Source organism: Myotis yumanensis, unplaced genomic scaffold (assembly GCF_028538775.1).
Source record: "Myotis yumanensis isolate MYYU_CA2020_CCGP unplaced genomic scaffold, mMyoYum1.0.hap1 SCAF_1, whole genome shotgun sequence".
Classification (NCBI taxonomy): domain Eukaryota; kingdom Metazoa; phylum Chordata; class Mammalia; order Chiroptera; family Vespertilionidae; genus Myotis; species Myotis yumanensis.
Window position 1 is genome coordinate 130,825,248 of NW_027223752.1, and position 19,188 is coordinate 130,844,435.

At 41.8% G+C, this 19,188-nt stretch overlaps 1 protein-coding gene across 1 annotated transcript in view; it reads right to left on the reverse strand.

Annotated features, from left to right (window-relative positions):
• Positions 1-19,188, reverse strand: part of MIA2 (MIA SH3 domain ER export factor 2) — a 122,675-nt gene that overhangs the window by 74,020 nt on the left and 29,467 nt on the right. The window contains 5 exon segments of the mRNA XM_070431775.1: positions 3,519-3,607; positions 4,245-4,266; positions 7,424-7,555; positions 17,702-17,787; positions 17,918-18,136. Coding sequence (XP_070287876.1) covers positions 3,519-3,607; positions 4,245-4,266; positions 7,424-7,555; positions 17,702-17,787; positions 17,918-18,136 — 548 coding nt within the window.

Below are 19,188 nucleotides of genomic sequence, written 5' to 3' on the forward strand. Positions count from 1 at the left end.
GGTGAGGTCGGGATGGCCCCGGTGAGGTTGAAACGGTCCCGGTATGGTAGGGACGACCCCGGTCAGGTCGAAACGGCCCCGGTGTGGTAGGGACGACCCCGGTGAGGTTGAAACAGCCCCCATGAGGTAGGGACGACCCTGGTCAGGTCGAAACGGCCCCAGTGTGGTAGGGACAACCCCGGTCAGGTTGAAACAGCCCCGGTGTGGTAGGGACAACCCCGGTGAGGTTGAAACGGCCCCCGTGAGGTAGGGACGACCCTGGTCAGGTCGAAACGGCCCCGGTGTGGTAGGGACAACCCCGGTCAGGTTGAAACGGCCCCCGTGAGGTAGGGACGACCCCAGTCAGGTCGAAACGGCCCCGGTGTGGTAGGGACAACCCCAGTCAGGTTGAAACGGCCCCGGTGTGGTAGGGACAACCCCGGTCAGGTTGAAACAGCCCCGGTGTGGTAGGGACTACCCGGGTGAGGTTGAAACGGCCCCCGTGAGGTAGGGACGACCCCGGTGAGGTTGAAACGGCCCCCGTGAGGTAGGGACGACCCTGGTCAGGTCGAAACGGCCCCGGTGTGGTAGGGACGACCCCGGTGAGGTTGAAACAGCCCCCGTGAGGTAGGGACGGCCCCAGTCAGGTCGAAACGGCCCCGGTGTGGTAGGGACAACCCCAGTCAGGTTGAAACGGCCCCCGTGTGGTAGGGTCGACCCCGGTGAGGTTGAAACGGCCCCCGTGAGGTAGGGACGGCCCCGGTCAGGTCGAAACGGCCCCGGTGTGGTAGGGACAACCCCGGTCAGGTTGAAACGGCCCCGGTGTGGTAGGGACAACCCCGGTGAGGTTGAAACAGCCCTGGTGAAGTCGGGACGGCCCCGGTGAGGTTGAAACGGCCCCCGTGAGGTAGGAACGACCCCGGTGAGGTTGAAACAGCCCCCGTGAGGTAGGGACGACCCCGGTCTGGTAGGGACAACCCCGGTCAGGTTGAAACGGCCCCGGTGTGGTAGAGACAACCCCAGTCAGGTTGAAACGGCCCCGGTGTGGTAGGGACAACCCCGGTCAGGTCGAAACGGCCCCGGTGTGGTAGGGACAACCCCGGTGAGGTTGTAACGGCCCCGGTGTGGTAGGGACGACCCCAGTGAGGTTGAAACGGCCCTCGTGAGGTAGGGACGGCCCCGGTCAGGTCGAAACGGCCCCGGTGTGGTAGGGACAACCCCGGTCAGGTTGAAACGGCCCCGGTGTGGTAGGGACAACCCCGGTGAGGTTGAAACGGCCCTGGTGAAGTCGGGACGGCCCCGGTGAGGTTGAAACGGCCCCCGTGAGGTAGGAACGACCCCGGTGAGGTTGAAACAGCCCCCGTGAGGTAGGGACGACCCCGGTCTGGTAGGGACAACCCCGGTCAGGTCGAAACGGCCCTGGTGTGGTAGGGACAACCCCGGTCAGGTTGAAACGGCCCCGGTGTGGTAGGGACGACCCTGGTGAGGTTGAAACGGCCCCCGTGAGGTAGGGACGACCCCGGTGAGGTTGAAACGGCCCCCGTGAGGTAGGGACGACCCCGGTGAGGCTGAAACGGCCCCCGTGAGGTAGGGACGGCCCCGGTGAGGTTGAAACGGCCCTGGTGAGGCTCAGATGGCCCTGGTGAGGTTGAGACTACTCCAGTGAGGTTGGGACAAATAAAGGGGACCAGTATGGACTGATGAACAGGGGTAGATGCAGAAGCAGAGCAACATTGAACAGAATGTTAAACTACAGTGGGAAGCCTGGGGAGGGTTGGGGGGGGGGATTAAGAGACCAACTGAAGGACTTATATGCATGCATATAAGATTAACCAATGGACACAAGACATGGGGCGGGGGGGGGGGCGGGGGGTAGGGGCCGGGGGAATGTCATGGGGGGGAAAAAAGGAGACATATGTAATACTCTTTGTAATACTTTAAGAAATAAAAATTATTTAAAAAAAAAAAAAAAGAAGATGACACCACAGAACAAAGGAAAAGATGGTCTTTTCAATAAATAGTACTGGTTAATGTAATATCCATATGAAAAACATTAAATTTTGACCTCCAAATCACATCATCACAAATTGAATTCCAGATAGATAACTGAATAAATTTTGGCTAAATTGTTCCCCTCCCTCCCAAGTTAATAAGTTAAAACCCCAATCCCCAGTATGAATTTGATTGCATTTGGAAATAGGCTCTTCAAGGAGGTGATTAAGTTAAAAAGGGGCCTTAGGGTGGGCCCTAATCCAATGTGTCCTTATAAAGAGAGAAAACCTGGACACAGAGAAATACCAGAAACAGGTACCAGGACAGAGGAAAGACCAGGGAATATCAGGCAAGAAGGCTGCCATCTGCAAGCCAAGGAGAGAGACCTTAGAAGAACCAAACCAGCCAACACCTTGGTCCTGGACTGCTAGCCTCCAAAACTGTAAAACAAATCTAATTTCTGTTGCATAAGCCACCCAGTCTGTGGTACGTTATGACAGTCCTAGCAAACTAACATAAAGACTAAAAGAGAAAAGTAAAGCAACAAAGTTTCTAAAACATAACACAAAAGGATACCTTCCTATCTTTGAGCAGACAAAAATTTCTTAAGTGGAAAACAAAAAGCAGTCATCCACCATAAAAAAAGATTGACATGCCCGGGCAGTGTGGTTCAATGGTTGGGCTTCAACCTATGAACCAGGAGATCACAGTTGGATTCCTGGTCAAGGCATATGCTGGGTTGTAGGCTTGATCCCCAGTGTGGGGAGTGCAGGAGGCAGCCGATCAATGGTTTTCCCTTATCATTGATGTTTCTCTCTTACTCTCCCTTCCTCTCTAAAATCAACAAAAATATATATATATATTTTAAAAAGATTGAAAAATCAGACTATATTAAAATTATAAACTTCTGCTTACCAAGATACCATCCTATATAATAAAAGGCTAATGTGCAAATTGACCAAACAGCAGAACGACCGGTCGCTATGACGCACACTGGCAACCAGGGGGCAGACACTCAACGCAGGAGCTGCTCCCTGGTGGTAAGTGCGCTCCCACAGGAGGAGCACTGCTCAGCCAGAAGCCAGGCTCACAGCTGGCGAGAGCAGTGGCAGTGGCGGGAGCCTCTCCCGCCTCCGTGGCAGTACTAAGGATGTCCGACTGACAGCTTAGGCCTGTATGAAATAAAAAGGCAAACACAAGGTGGAAGAAGATATTTGCACCACATATATCTGGCAAAGGACTCATACTCAAAATATGGGAAAAGAAGTCCTATATATCAAAAAGGAAAAAAAAAATATAACTATACCTTTAAAAATATAAAGAAGAAAGAAGAGGAAGAAGACGACCAATAAACATATAAAAAGGTGTTTAACTTCACTAGTCAGGAAAAGGCAAATTGAAACCTAGTAATTTGAAGAGCAACTTGAACTCTTATACTTTGCAAACAAAGCATTAATAATTTTAAGCTAATACAGAAGTACCTATATTAAAAAGTATAAAATCCTCAGACTCTAACATGAATGTTAATATTTTCAAAAATGTCTTACCTCTTTTTGTACAAGGCTAAATTTTTCAAGTAGTTTACATTTTTCTTCCATTAGTGTAGAAAGTTCCACAGCAAGCTTTTTCTCTCTTTCTAAATAAAAAGTTAAAATATAAAAACATTTATCCATAAAGATATATATACCCCTATGTTCAATTACAACATCATTTACAATAGCCAAGAAATAAAAACAACCTGACAGACACCTGGTTAAAGAATATGTGATGTGTATAAATATACAGTATAGTATAAAATTATACAATGGAAAACTACTTAGCAATAAAAAGATGAAATATTCACATTGATGACAACATGAACAAATCTTTAAAGTATTATGCTAAGTGAAATAAACCAGACTAAAAAGGACAAAAAATATGATTTCACTAATATGTGTAATATAAAACAAACAGCAACAAACGAACTAACGAAAAAAACAAACTTACAGATACAGACAACAGAATGGAGATTATCAGTAGGGAAAGGGGTGGAGAGAAGGCAAAGTTGGAAAAGGGGGTCAAATATATTGTAATGGAAGGAAACTAGACTTCAGGTGGTAAGCACATAACAGGGTACACATATGTAGAATTATAATCTTATACACCTAAAAATCATGTTATTAACCAATGTTACCCCAGTAATTTTTTTAAAGTTAATATTATCATGTGTAAATTGTTTTAAGTTTTAAAAATTATAAATAATGGTGAGGTCTAAAGTAGAAAAAAGAGCTTACCCACATAAAGCCGGCTTCTAACCTGAAACAAATTTTAAGCAAAATTACATTAAAACAAATACACATTCAAGTAAGTCTAATTTATTTAACTTACACTGCCAACTTAAAAATAACACTTTTCTTATTGCCTAAGTATGAATTTGTTAATCAAAAGTGTTCTGTCCAATGAGAAAAATGCAACATATTAAAATCTATTAAAAATTCACATTGTGTATTAGGATATTAAAAGTGCTGAAATACTGTATCATTTAGCCCATTATTCCTCAAACATATTTGGCCCTAAAACAAACTATTTCAGGAAACCCCTATCATTATCTCCCCTAGTGCTAATATCCAAAATAACACAATTTGAGAAATCCAGGGTCATGGATCTGAACTGACTATAAAGAAACAGGAAACACTACCTTTGTATTCTTTAATACCTCTCTCTCTCTCTCTCTCTCTCTCTCTCTCTCTCTTAAATGATGAAGGAAAAATTCTACCTGTAGGGAGATCAGATTTAGGGTTAAGGTAATATAAGCAAGTATAAAGAAACAACGGGGAATTAAATCATCTACAGAAGATGTATAGGGATAAAATTTTAAAAAACAAAACAAAATTTAAGCCTTGTCTGTGTGGCTCAGTGGTTGAGTGATCACTCATGAATCAAGAGGTCAGGATTCAATTCCTGGTCAGGGCACATTGCACAGGTGGCGGGCTCAATCCCCAGTAAGGGGCTCCCCAGTAAAGGGCATGCAGGAGGCAGCTGATCAATGATTCTCTCTCATCACTGATGTTTCTATCTATCTCTCCCTCTCCCTTCCAATCTGAAATCAATACAAATATATTTTTTTAAAATGTTTAAAGTCAAGGTACAGTAGTATGGGTAAAGATGAGGAATTAGCGAACTGAAACATCAGATTGAGGAACTCCCTCAAAAGATAACAGGAAACTACCAAAAAAAATATTTTTAAGTTAAGAGATATAGAAATCTTGCCCTGACTGGTTTGGCTCAGTGGATAGAGCGTAGGCTTGTGGACTAAAGGGTCCCAGGTTCGATTCCGGTCAAGGGCATGTACCTTGGTTGCGGGCACATCCCCAGTAGGGGTGTGCAGGAGGCAGCTGATCGATGTTTCTCTTTCATCAATGTTTCTAACGCTCTATCCCTCTCCCTTCCTCTCTGTAAAAAAATCAATAAAATATATTTTTAAAAAAGAGATATAGAAATCTTAAGCATAAGGGCTAACATCTAAAACACAGTAATCCCAAAAAAGAGAAATAAAAATGTAAAATGCAGAAGAAATTTCCCTGATTTAAAAAATGATAGAAGATCTCATTAAAAGAATAGAAATGAGAGTGCAGAAAAGGTCTACATGTATGTGGAACTCTTACATGTGGCATAGCAGATAAGTAGGGAAAGGAGAGACTATTCAATACATGAAGCTGGAAAAAGTGGTTCTATTTGGGGGGCAAAAATTACACTGAATTCCTATCCCATATCAAATAAAACATTGGATTCAAGATGAATCAAGGACTTACATCTTAAAAACAAAATTTTAAAATTAAGAATATCTGCTCATCAGAAAACACTTTAAGAAAAATGAAAAGAAGTTTCATACTGGGACACAGACTATACACATAATCAATAAGGGTAGCATCAAGAATAACGAACACCTACAAATAAAAAAACAACAAACTACTCAATAAAAACTTAAGCAAAAGACATAAACAACTGTTTCCCAAAATGACAAACACATATGACTGGTAAATTTAGTAACAGATTATAATCTCACTAGAGATCAAGGAATTCAAATCAAGACCGTCATTTTTCCATTCAAGTGGCAAAATAACAAGTGTTGGAGAAGACAGAAATCAAATGGATCTCTGGGCCTCTTATATATTGCTGGTAAGGGTATAAACTGGTACAGACAATTTGGAAAACAATTGGCATTATGTTTAAAAGTAGAAGTTCCCATATATTCTATAACCCAGTAATCTCAACTTAAGTATATTCCCAAGAGAAACTTTAAAATACACAACAGGCCTTTGCTGGTGTGCTCAATAGTTAGAGTGTTGGCCCCAGACTGAAGGGTCTCCGTTCGATTCTCAGTCAAGGGCACATACCTGGGTTGTAGGTTAGATCCCCGGCCCCAGTCAGGGGTCATAGGAGAGGCAACCAATCCATGTGTCTCTCTCACATCAATGTCTCTCGCTCTCGCTATCTCTATCTCTATCTCTATCTCTCTTCCCTCCCTCCCTCCTTCTCTGCCTTCTACTCTCTCTAAAAAGCAATGGAAAAAAATATCCTCAGTAAGAATTAAAAGAAAAAAAAAAAAGGTAAAATAAACAACAGGAGATATGTATAAGAATATACATGGCAGGTGGCTACTGGAAATATCAGGAGAAACACTTTGTAAAGTATGAGTGTCTAACCATTATGCTGTACACCTAAAATTAATGCAAAATAATACTGAATGTAAACTGTAATTGAAAACATATATTTAATTAAAAATAATATACAGAGCAGCACTAATAGTAATAGAAAAAAAACTGAAAACAACCCAAATGTCCAAGACCATAAAATCTAAAATTTTAGTATACTCTTACAATGTAATTTCTACAGCAATCAAAATGGAAAAAAATTAGTCTCATGCAAAAACATGGATGACTCTTAGGAATATACAATGGAATAAAAAAGTTCCAAAACATGACACAGAGCATGAAACTACATAAAATCACATATATACTTTTGATAAATATATGTAGATAGAACCAAAAAAAATTTTAAGGCTTGGGAATAACAAGGATCAGGATAAGATTACCTCTAGTACAGGGAGGCAGGGAGATGAAATAAGGGAGGATCACCTAACTATAAGTGATACTCAATGTTTGTTTCCGGGTTGAGTGGCATATTCACAGATGTTTAGCATACTTTAAAAACAAACACAGACATAAATAAATACTAAAAGTAAGGTTTTAGTATTAGTTCTACAAAGAAATCCTTTAACATTTTTACACTAAAAATATTCCTCTAAATCTATATTCAGTTTCTAGTAGCCACACATTAACATGAGTGATCTATGTAACTACAACTTAACCTGTTATCTTAAAATAAAAGATGTTTCTCATATTACTTGTTCAATCTGAAGACAAAATGAACACAACATTCTTTTAGAAAGTATATAGCACTGGTTACTTACCGATCGAAAGCTTCTCCACAGAAACAAGAAAACAGCAAAAAATCCAACAATCACTGCACATACCAGCAATTCCCATGGAAAACCATAGGGATTAGAACCTTCTCTCATATCTTCAGGCAATGCTGCCACAACCTTCAAGACAAGAAAATTAACTACCATTATGATAACTCACAAAATCTGTGACTCCAACTCTGAGTTTTATAATACCAGTTTATTGGACAATAATCTACGTGAATATCTTGGAGGGCCCACTGCAGAAGAGAACCATCTGCTAGTCTGTATTCTATTGAAATGGGAAACTTCCTGCAAATGGTTACGGTCTACCACCTTTGCTGTAGATAGGAAGGTGGTCTTTCCCAAGCCAATCAGACAAGCAGAGGGGGAGGGCCTCTATCTACTGCACACATTCTCTCTTGGGACACAGACTTTGCTAAATGCAGAGATGGGCGCTAACATGTTGCCTAGGACATAGAAATATGCCAGGTCCTAAAAATGAGGCAGAGTCTAGGAGCCAAGAGGAAGGCATATTGTGTAGGCTGAATTATCTGTCTTATTCTCTATGGTGTCTTCTTTTTTTTTTGCATATTAAATATTTCCATCTTGCTTCAGCTACAGGAATATAAGGAATTAGGCTTAGCCTAAGTGCTAAATAAAAGCGCAGGGGCTCTCCAGCACCCTTACCTGGAGCCCACTTAGACCTCCAGCAAGCATCATTGCGCGTCACTCCGAGCCCCCCTTACGTTTCTGGTCACAGAGCCCATCCAGTTCGCTGCACACACCATGCTGCTTCATGTCCCCTCTGCTTAAACTATCCCCGCAGCCTTTCCTAAAGACTCAAGAAAATGCAGTCTCTCCCACCCCTCAATTTCCCTAGCACTTTCTGTATTTGCTTCCGTGAGCACTTCATCAGTTTCTACTTGGTCCTTTTTTCTGTCTTGTCTCCCCTGACAGCATGATGCCAGGGGCCAAATTATGTCACAGTCCATTTAGAACCCCCATAGAACTGCCATATACATAGGAACACCATGGCAACTGTACTTTTTATTTACATAACAAGAAACAAATCATCATAGCTGCCCCCTTATTGAAAAGGGCTTTTTAAATTTCTAGTGCAAATGGGTGTTTTTGAAAAACACAGCAACATGAATGTCACTAAACATGTCTACAAAGACAACTATAAAGACTCAGAAAAATCCCTGCAACATGACTATAAACTGAACCTAATAATGTTGAACACTTGGAGTTTAATATCTCCAGGTTTTACATTAACACGACCTTTTACATGAACAAGACAACAGAAAGAAGAACAATCTTACGGTAAAGCATCTCAAAAGAGCATCTTAACAGAAGATGCAGAATTAGCATCCCAACTCCCTGCCCAGGCTCAGGTATCCGTTCAGGACAACGAGAAGTTTCATCACTAAAAGGGACTCATTTCAGAGGACCAGTCAAGTTTCCTACCGTCGGGGGAACTACGTGGCACTGACTCCTGTTCAAGATCAATAACATGACAGAAAGCATCACTCGTTAGGAATCGGGAAACACTTCACACACCTTTGCAAAGTCCCGCTAAGCAAATGCTCTCTTCGCCGTCCTCGCCTCCAGGGTCCCTCCACCACAACAAGCGGCCCCAGCATCCCGCGGACCTGCTACCGCCGAGCCCGCGGCCGCAGGACCCCGGCTCCGGGACCTCCCACCGCCGAACCCAGCGCCGAAGTCAGCCGCTTCCTTCCCCGGCGGCTTCCGCACCCCGGGCCCGGGAGCCCGACCTCGCCTGGGCTTACCCTGCGTAGCTTCTCCAGGACCAGCCCCAAGTACGGCTGAGGGGCAGACCGGGGCTGCTCCATGGTGCGGGGCCGCCGCGCACACCGCAGCCGCAGCCTGGGCCTGGCGGAGCCTAAGTCAGCGGCGAGCCCGCAGCGCTCTGTCCACCTCCCAGACCCGCACCGGGCAACCGGGTCAGACCACTGCGGAGCCGGCTGCGGGGGGGTGCTGGACAGAGCGAGCGGCCCCACAGGCCTCCGGTGTCCACGCTGCCCACTGGGAAGCTGAGGCCACCACGGGACGCTTTGCGTCCAGGTGATCCGCAGCTCCGCGCCCGTCCGGCAGGAGCCCGCAACTTGCCCTTCCTCGCCGCCCCACCCCTCTGTTTGGTTTCGGCCAGGCCGCCATGGGGGCGGGGTGGGGGCGGACGCAGTAAAGGTCCCGCCTTCTTCGCGCGAGGTTGGTAGACGTGTCCCGGGCGCTTGCTCTTAAAGGGGCCGGCTCTCTACCTGGCAAAGCCACCCACCTTTGGAAGTCCAGGGGTTCGGGGCTGAGAAAATGGGCATCGGCCTCCGGCTTTGCGCTGGGGTGTGAGCCGCTCAGCCCAGAGGCCGAGGGCATTGGCCTAGGACCGCTCCCCCCACCCCCACCCCCATCGGGTGGCCGCGGGCTGTGAGGCTTCCCCGGGAGGCCCCTCCGCGCCGGGCGGTAAGCGCGGCGCGCCCCCAGCCCCGACGGCGGCGCTCTCCTCTCGAAGCCCCGCAAGAGCCTTCTGTCTGCGCCCCACGGAAGCCCTGGCGGCGTCGTACCCCGGGGGACCCCGCGGGTCCTGGAAAACCGACCGCCGCCTCCATTGCAGTTAGAAGATGACCTGCAGACCCGCGCCTGTGCGTGCTGCCAACCACGTCCGGACTTCCGACTTTGGACGGGGAGACTTCTCGGGTCACCTGTTGTCTGGACAAAGTTTAACCTCTCCCACGCAAGGGAACATCGGCCGGGTCTCCTCTGCCCTGCGGAGGGTTCTGGGGCTACTCACTGTTACCTGAATCACCTGAGTACTTACTGGGCGGGATTGGCCTAAGCTTCCTAAATGCCCCGTTACCTACCCGTAAGGACCTTGCCTGGACGAGTGCGGTTCTCCCCCAGAAGGGAAGCTAAAAGTAGCGCCTCGCCCTCTAAATTTAGGGCCCTATTTTTAGGTCTGTAGCATAAAGTAAGGGGCCGGACTTGTTCACGGGAGATGGTTTTAGCTGACAGAGGTGCAGAGAGTAACCCCTCTGTGAGTCTCCCTTGCCGGCATGATAATCCTCACCAAATTCAGCTTTCCAACTCACGTCCTCAAGTGGAGCAACTCAAAAAGGAAGGTACTTCTTCCAAAACAAATCACCCAAGAGAACGCAATACTTAAAAGGTTAAATCCGTAGGAAATGTCCCTAATGCAAACTGGTAGCAACAGAACTACGGTGCCAAAAAAAAATTAAAAAGAATTAAAAAGCGGCCCAGGTTCACAGCAAGTGGTTTTCAGGACCAAAATGCGGCCTAGTTTTTGGAGCTCAGAGCGCGCTCTCGGGTTTGCCACATCAGCCTACGGCGTTTCAGGAACTGTCAGTATCAGAGAGTCGCAGACATTACTCAATGCTCCATTTAAAGGTAGCACACACCCTTCATAGGCATTGGACAGCGCTGTGTTGAAATTTTGTGAATCGCTTATTAAGGTCAAAAAAGAAACATAACCAAAATTTTATCTTTAACATTTCAAAGAATCTTGGAACAATGTATGCCTCTATTAGAACATTGTATTACCCGATAAAAATTATTTAAAAGAAAGATCTCAAAGTTTCACCTTGCCCATAGGCAAAAACACAGTAAAACTCACAAACTCAGTGTCAGATCCAAACCTAATTTCCATATACTTAATTAGCCATGTAGAAACTTACCTCTTCCTCCAGGTCTTTCAAGTCCATTTTTAAAACTCATGTGAAAATATCCTAACCTGTAAATAAAGCTTTGCTAAGCACCCCGTATCCTTGAGAAAGAGTTCAGGTTCTAACACATCCTGCACTCTTGCCTTTCAACACTGACTGTGATCCTGTTTTGACACTTGTGGGTATAGGGGTGCTATAGGTGGAGTTGTGACTACCAACCCATAATTCAGTTTCATGGACATCACTGCTGATTAAATGTCGTACGTACAAAATATATTACTACCCTCTTAAAATCTACAATTGCAAAAAGAATTTGGTAACTGATAAAAATTAAATTGCATGATTTATTCTATAGTCTGTTCATGTAGAGTACATAATTTTTGCATTTAAAAAATATTCGGAGATAGTTGTTCAGTAGACATGGGATTTGGGTGTCTTTAATAGACCTACTTTGGCCCTTGCTGAGTGGTTCCACTGATTGGAGCATCCTCTGGGACACCAAAAGGTTATGGGTTCAATCTGGTCAGGGTACACACATGAGGCAACTAATCAATGTTTCTCTCACAGAGGTGTTTCTCTCTCTCTCTCTCTCTCTCTCTCTCTCTCTCTCTCCTTCCCTCACTCTCTAAAAATCAATAAAAACATATCCTCTGATGAGGGTTAAAAATAATATTAACCAAGAACATTGGAAATGTGCTAGCCAGTAAACCTTGTCCACAATCTAGAAACTGATTTCCCTTTTGAAGGGCCTGTTTACAAAGCTTTAAGTTCCTGTTACTTCCATTTGATTAAACAGGCAATGTCACAGTCTACAAGATCTAGTCCTTTGGAAGAAGATCAAACATTTATTTTCCTTCTCTGAACTGTGATGTAAGAGTTGCTCTCAGAACATATCAAATCAGGAATTACCTGTTGAACAAGAGCTAGGAAATTTCCATTGTTTATTCCACATATAAGTTAAGCATTCTAGTTAATAATATATAAATGTTAGAACTCAAAGAGCTTCCTCAATTATAAAATAAAGTAGATAAAAAAGTAGTATTAATTCCTATTAAACAATTCAAAGAATGTTGTGTACAAAATCTGATATCACCAGCAAATAGAAACAATTACCTGAAATATTTAGGCAAGAAGAAAAGCAAAGACTCTTGCCTACATTTAACTGAAAAATTCCTCAAATTTTCCATTTATTGCAGCTATTCAAAACTATAATATGGGTGCTTAATAAATGCACTAAGATTGTTAGAATTCTAGATCTAGCAGGAACTCTTCAGAAATTTAGTCCATACTTGTGAACTTAAAGCCCTATGGAGGACAAATAGTTGAAGTAAAGGTAGGGAAATGAAGAATGCATGTCTATTCAATGCAAGCACTTTTCAGCTTGAGCTTGTTGCCATATGAAAATGGGAGACTATATATTATACTCTTATGCTTTTTTAAGAGAATCCAGAAATCCATATTTTTATGTCAACTCACCTATTAAATGTTGGCAACTGGTTCATAATTTTTAAACAATGTGCAAGCTAGTTTTGACAGCTTCTGATATTAGAGTTTTAAATCCAATACTCCCAGAGAATAAGTGACTTTCCAAGGTCACAAGATAATTAACATAAATTTAAATTCAATATTTTCGTGTCTAAAGAATTTCAACCAAAATAATTCAAGTAAAATGTGTTTGCCCTGACCGGTTTGGCTTGGTGGATGGAGCGTCGGCCTGCAGACTGAAGGGTCCCAGGTTCGGTTCTGGTCAGGGGCGTGTGCCTTGGTTGCGGGCGCATCCCCGGTGGGGGGTGTGCAGGAGGCAGCTGATCGATGTTTCTCTCTCATCGATATTTCTAACTCTCTGTCCCTCTCCTTTCCTCTCTGTGAAAAATCAATAAAATATATTTTTAAAAAAATGTGTTTGACTATCTTTACTGAATCTACAAAAATAAACATATTTAGCATAGCCTTTATAAATTAGCACTTTATATGAATATCATGTACTGATTAATAAGTTATTTCATGAATTTAGAAACTTCACTGGTAGTATTTGTGAGGAAGGGGGGTAACAGGTGAGGAATATGTCAGTTCTCCTCTGCTGAAGTAGTTTTCTAAGTAAAGTTTTTGATCAACAACTTCATGACCAAATCATACAGAGTCAATTCATCATTTCTCTGCTTATTCAACTCTCTGGAAGCTGGCACAGAAATAAAGTGTGGAGAAAGCCTCCGAAAGCAAAACTACATATGACATTAAGCCCAGTTTTCACAAAGACTCTTATCACAGGCAGTGGCACTACCTACCATCTACCTGGTCATCCTCACTAAGTTATGTCTTTTCCATTTTCTTCTCCTGACTACATTCCGTCAATCATTAAAACCAATAAATTATATCTATAAAAGATCTATCTGCCCTTCCAATCATTTAAATAATCACCATCAGATATTAGGGCAAAGATTTAACAAGATGGCTAGAGCCGGCCAGCATGGCTCAGTGATTGAGCGTCGACCTATGAACCAGGAGGTCACAGTTCAACTCCTGGTCACGGCATAAGCCCAGGAGCGAGCTAGATCCCCAGTGTGGGGAGTGCAGGAGGCATACGATCAGTGATTCTCTCTCATCATTGATGTTTCTATCTCTCACTGCCTCTCCCTTCCTCTATGAAATCAATAAAAATAATAATAAATAAAAAATGTGGCTAGTGGGCCAAACCCAACTTACAAAAGGTGTTGTCTTACCATCATGGTATTTTTTTTATTCTGAATATTTGGCAGTATTAAAAATTGGGAAATTTCATACCAAAACCCAGGTAAGTAGCAACCACATGCTTAGGAGACGGCATACACTCTCCAGTTGGTTACGCTTCTCACATTTTCCAGTGTCTCATGCCTTTCATGAGTTTGTAAATCCTGATTTAGATCTTCACTATTTAATTCCTGAACTAATGCACTAATAACTTCTTGACTGGATTCCCTGCCTCTGGTTTTAACCCATTCAATTCTTATTTGACAATCTGACTATAAATAGACTTTATAAATGAAACTTTTTCATTTTACTCCCCACTTAAATCCTTCAATAGTGCCCTGTTATCTACAAGAAAGAGTTCAACTTCCTATCAAAACAAGCAAAACACTTTTTTTAATCCTCACCTGAGGATATTTTTTCTATTGATTTCCAGAGAGAGTAGAAGGGAGGGAAGAGTAGAAGAGGGATAGAGGGAGAGAAACATCAACGTGAGAGAGACACATCAACTGGTTGTCTCTACAGGGGCTAGGGACCCTACAACCAAGTAGCCGACGACACTCTAACCACTGAGAAACCCAGCCAGGGGAACACAAAACATTCTTGATTTAATCCCTATAGATATACATCTTCAATCTCAGCATATATTCAATCACTGAATTGCTTTTAGTTCTCCAAATATGCCATGATCTCTCCAACTTCTGTACTTTTTTAAAATTTCTTGCGAATATTTATTTAGGATTTTTGCATCTCTGACCATATCTGAGATTGATTCTTTCTTTTCTTCCTTTTTTTTAACTTTATTTTTATTGTTGACACTATTACAGATGTCCCCTTTCCTCTCCTCTCCCCACCTTTGCCCACCTCCATCCCACCCTCTCCCGCCTTCCCTCTGGCCATCACCACACTATTATCTGTGTCTACGGGTTATGCATATATGTGGCTAATTACTTCACATTCTTTCACCCAGTCCCTCCCCTTTCAGTCTGTTCCATGTATCCATGCCTCTGGTTCTATTTTATTTGCTAGTTTATTTTGTTCATTAGATTCCACATATAAGTTAGATCTTGTGGTATTTGTCTTTCTCTGACTGGCTTATTTCACTTAGCCTAATACTCTCCAGGTCTCTCCAGGCTGTCTCAAAGAGTAAGAGATCCTTCTTTTTTACAGCTGCAAAGTATTCCATTGTGTAAATGTATCATCTTTTTTTATCCACTCAGCTACTGAGGGGCACTTGGGCTGTTTCCAGGCATTGGCTATTGTAAATAATGCTGCTATGAACACAGGGGTACAGATATTCTTTCTGATGGGTGTTTTGGATTCTTCGGGTATATATTCCCAGAAGTGGGACTGCAAAAGGCAGTTCCGTTTTTAATTTTCTGAGGAAACTTCATACTGTTTTCCACAGTGGCTGCCTCAGTCTGTACTCCCACCAACAGTGTTCTAGGGTTCCCTTTTCTCCACATACAGGCCAGCACTTGTTGTTTGTGATACCTCATTGTACTTTTAATTTGCATCTCTCTGATGATTAGTGACTTTGAGCATTTTTTCGTGTCTATTGGCCATCTGTATGTCCTCTTTGAAGAAGTGTCTATTCAGGTCCTTTGCCCATTTTTTTAACAGTATAGTTTGTTTTCCTGGCATTGGGTTGTATAAGTTCTTTATATATTTTAGAAATATCGGATGTATCATTGGTGAATATGTTCTCCCATACAGTGGGTTCTCTTCGTTTTGTTGATAATTTCTTTTGCTGGGCAGAAGCTTGATGTAGTCCCATTTGCCTATCTTTTCCTGAGTTCCCTTGCCCTAGGAGACATATTTATAAAAATATTGCTGCAAGAGATGTCTGAGATTTTACTACCTTTGTTTTCTTCTAGGATTTTTATGGTTTCATGATTTACATTTAAGTCTTTTATCCATTTTGAGTTTATTCTAGTGTATGGTATAAATTGGTGGTCTAGTTTTATTTTTTTGCATGTACCTGTCCAATTTTCCCAACACCATTTATTGAAGAGACTGTCTTTACTCCACTGTATGCTCTTGCCTCCTTTATCAAATAATAATTGACCATAAATATAGGTTGTCCCCAAAAAATGTATACATACACTTTGAATAATTATAAAGGCAGTGTTTAATACGATACATTTCATTTTCAAATTTGAGCTATCAGGTGTTACAGTGTGTACACATTTTGGGGGGAAACCCTGTAGGTAGGTTGATTTCTGGGCTCTCTGTTCTGTTCCATTGATCTATATGCCTTTTCTAAGTCTACTACCAATCTGTTTTGATTACAGTGGACTTGGAGTATAGTTTGATACCCAGTATTGTGTTACCTCCAACTTTGTTCTTCTTTCTCAAGATTGCTGTGGCTATCTGGGGTCATATTTACTTCCATATAAATTTTTAGAATATATTTTTTTCTAGATCTATAAAATATGCCATTGGTATTTTAATAGGAATTGCATTGACTCTATAGATTGCTCTGGGTAGTATGGGCATTTTAATGAGGTTAATTATTCCAATCCATGAACACTGTTAATGCTTCCACTTATTTGCATCTTTCTCGATTTCTTTCTTCAATGTCCTCTAGCAGTGGTTCTCAACCTTCTTAATGCCGCGACCCTTTAATACAGTTCCTCATGTTGTGGTGACCCCCAACCATAAAATTATTTTTGTTGCTACTTCATAACTGTAATTTTGCTACTGTTATGAATTGTAATGTAAATATCTGATATGCAGGATGTATTTTCATTGTTACATAATTAAAGCATAGTGATTAATCACAAAAACAATATGTAATTATATATGTGTTTTCCGATGGTCTTAGGCAACCACTGTGAAAGGGTTGTTCAACCCCCAAAGGAGTCGCGACCCACAGGTTGAGAACCGCTGTCCTATAGTTTTCCAAGTACATGTCTTTACTTCCTTGGTTACATTTATCTCTAGGTACCTTATATTTTTGTTGTTGCAATAGCAAATGGGGTCCTGTACAGTGTGGCTCAGTTGGTTGAGCTTTGTCCCTTCCATGCACTGAAAGGTTGCCAGTTTCATTTCCGGTGCCTGGGTTGTGGGTTCAGTCCCCCAGTAGGGAGCCTGAAGGAGGCAGCCGATTGATGTCTTGCTCTCACATTGATGTTTCTCTCCCTCTCCCTTCCTCTCTCTCTAAAAATCAATTTTAAAATATTTTCTAAAAAGATAGTAAATGAGATTGCTTTCTTAGTTTCTCTTTCTGATAGTTCATTGTTAATGTATGAAAATGCCACCCATTTCTGAATACATATGTGGAATCTAATGAACAAAATAAACTAACAAACAAAATAGAAACAGACTCATAGATACAGAGAACAAATTGATAGCTCTCAGAGGGGAGGGAGGTTGGAGGTTTGGATAAAAAATAATGAAGGGATTAAGCAAAAAAGTTAAAATCTCATAAACACAGGCATCAGTATAGTGATTACCAGAGGGAGGACGGTGGGGGAAGGTAATCGAGGGTAACGGGGTAAAGGTAATGGAAGGAGATTTGACTTGGGGTGGTGAACACACAATATAACATATAGATGATGTATTATAAAATTGTACACCTGAAACCTATAAGATTTTATTAATCAATGTCACCACAATGAGTTCAATTAAAAAATAAATAACACACAACCCTCATCAACCCCCCCTCAAAAAAAGAAAAGAAAAAGAAATCCTGAACAATATCCATGCAACATAACATTCATGTAAGGATAAATCCTACCTGTAACACTTTATGGAAAGAGAAATATTATATAGCATTTACATAGGGAAATCTAATTTCAGCTGTTCCTATATTTAGCAAAATTGGTAAAATTATTGCAAAAGATTTAAAAGGTCAACTTACCCTTTCTGTAAGAATTGCAATTGGTGAAAATGCCAAATTCATGAATTGAAATAAAAATTTCAGAATGTGACCCTCGGAAGCATCTTCTGTGGATTTATAAAATAAATAAATAAAAAACACTTTATATGATGTAACTTTTTTTCTATGTGCTGTAACTTTTAAATCTAATTTCTTAATTGCTGCATTTAAAAAAAACCCAAATAACTTGTTTCTTACCTTTTTGAGCAACGTCAAGTTGAGAAGACAAAGAGTAATCGGCTGGAAACATCTGACTGACTGGCAGGGTACTTTCCACAAAGATGTCTATTTCCTCCCAAGTAGGCCCTTCAGTATCTAGTGATGTTTTTGATTTTTCATAATTATTTTTAGATGATGGAGTTTTGAAGTGTAAATCTTCGTGAATTCCCATAGGTAACTCTAATTTAGAGATCATATCTGCAAATAAATGAGATTTTTCTTTTTCTTTTTAAAAACTTGCTTTGTTTGGGGGTTTCCCTTTTGTTTTCTAGGACCTTTGCAATCGTTGTGATATTTCCTTATGGAAAAAATTCACTGAAACATAAACTGTAGCCTGTATTAGTCCCTATCAAACACTTACTGGCTTAAACAACACAAATCTCTTAAATTTGTAGAAATCTGCCCTAGCTGGTTTAGATAGAGAATCGGCCCAAGGACTGAAGGGTCCCAGGTTCAATTCTGGTCAAAGGCATATACCTCGTTTGCAGGCTGGATCCCTGGCCCTGGTTGTGGCATGCGCAGGAGGCAACTAATATATGTGTCTCTCTCACATCGATGTTTCTCTCTCTCTGTCCCTGCCCGTCCCTTCCACTTTCTCTAAAAATCAATGGAAGAAAGGTTGGGGGGACGAGATGAGATAAATCAAAGAACTTATATACTTATATGCATAGCCCATGAACATGGACAATAGGATAGTGAAGACCTGGGAGTGCATATGGGCTGGGAGGAGGGGGGAGAGGGTGGGGAAAGAAATAATAATAACAATAATAATAATAAATAAAAATCAATGGAAGAATATCGGGTGAGGATTAACAAAAAAATTAGTTTTAGAGATCAAAAGTTCTATAATCAAGGTGTTGGGAGGGCTGTGTTCCTTCTGGAAGCTCTACAGGAGAATCCATTTTTTTGCCTTTTCTATGTTATGGAGGCTATTCTCATCCCTTGACTATTTTCAACTTCAAAGCCAGCAGTGCAGCATCTTCTAATCTTTCAATCTAACCCCGGCATTCCTCCTATAAGAACCTTCTGATTATACTGTGCCCACTAGGATAATCTCTCCATCTCAAGATGCTTATTTTAATTACATCTGAAAGTTCCTTTTTGCCTTGTAAAGTAACATATTCACAGGATTTTAGGATTAAGACAAGGACATCTTTTTTTTTTTTTAATCCTCACCCAAGGATTTTTTTTTTTTTTAATTGATTTTCAGACAGGGGAAAGACAGAGAGAAGCACCAATGCGGGACAAAC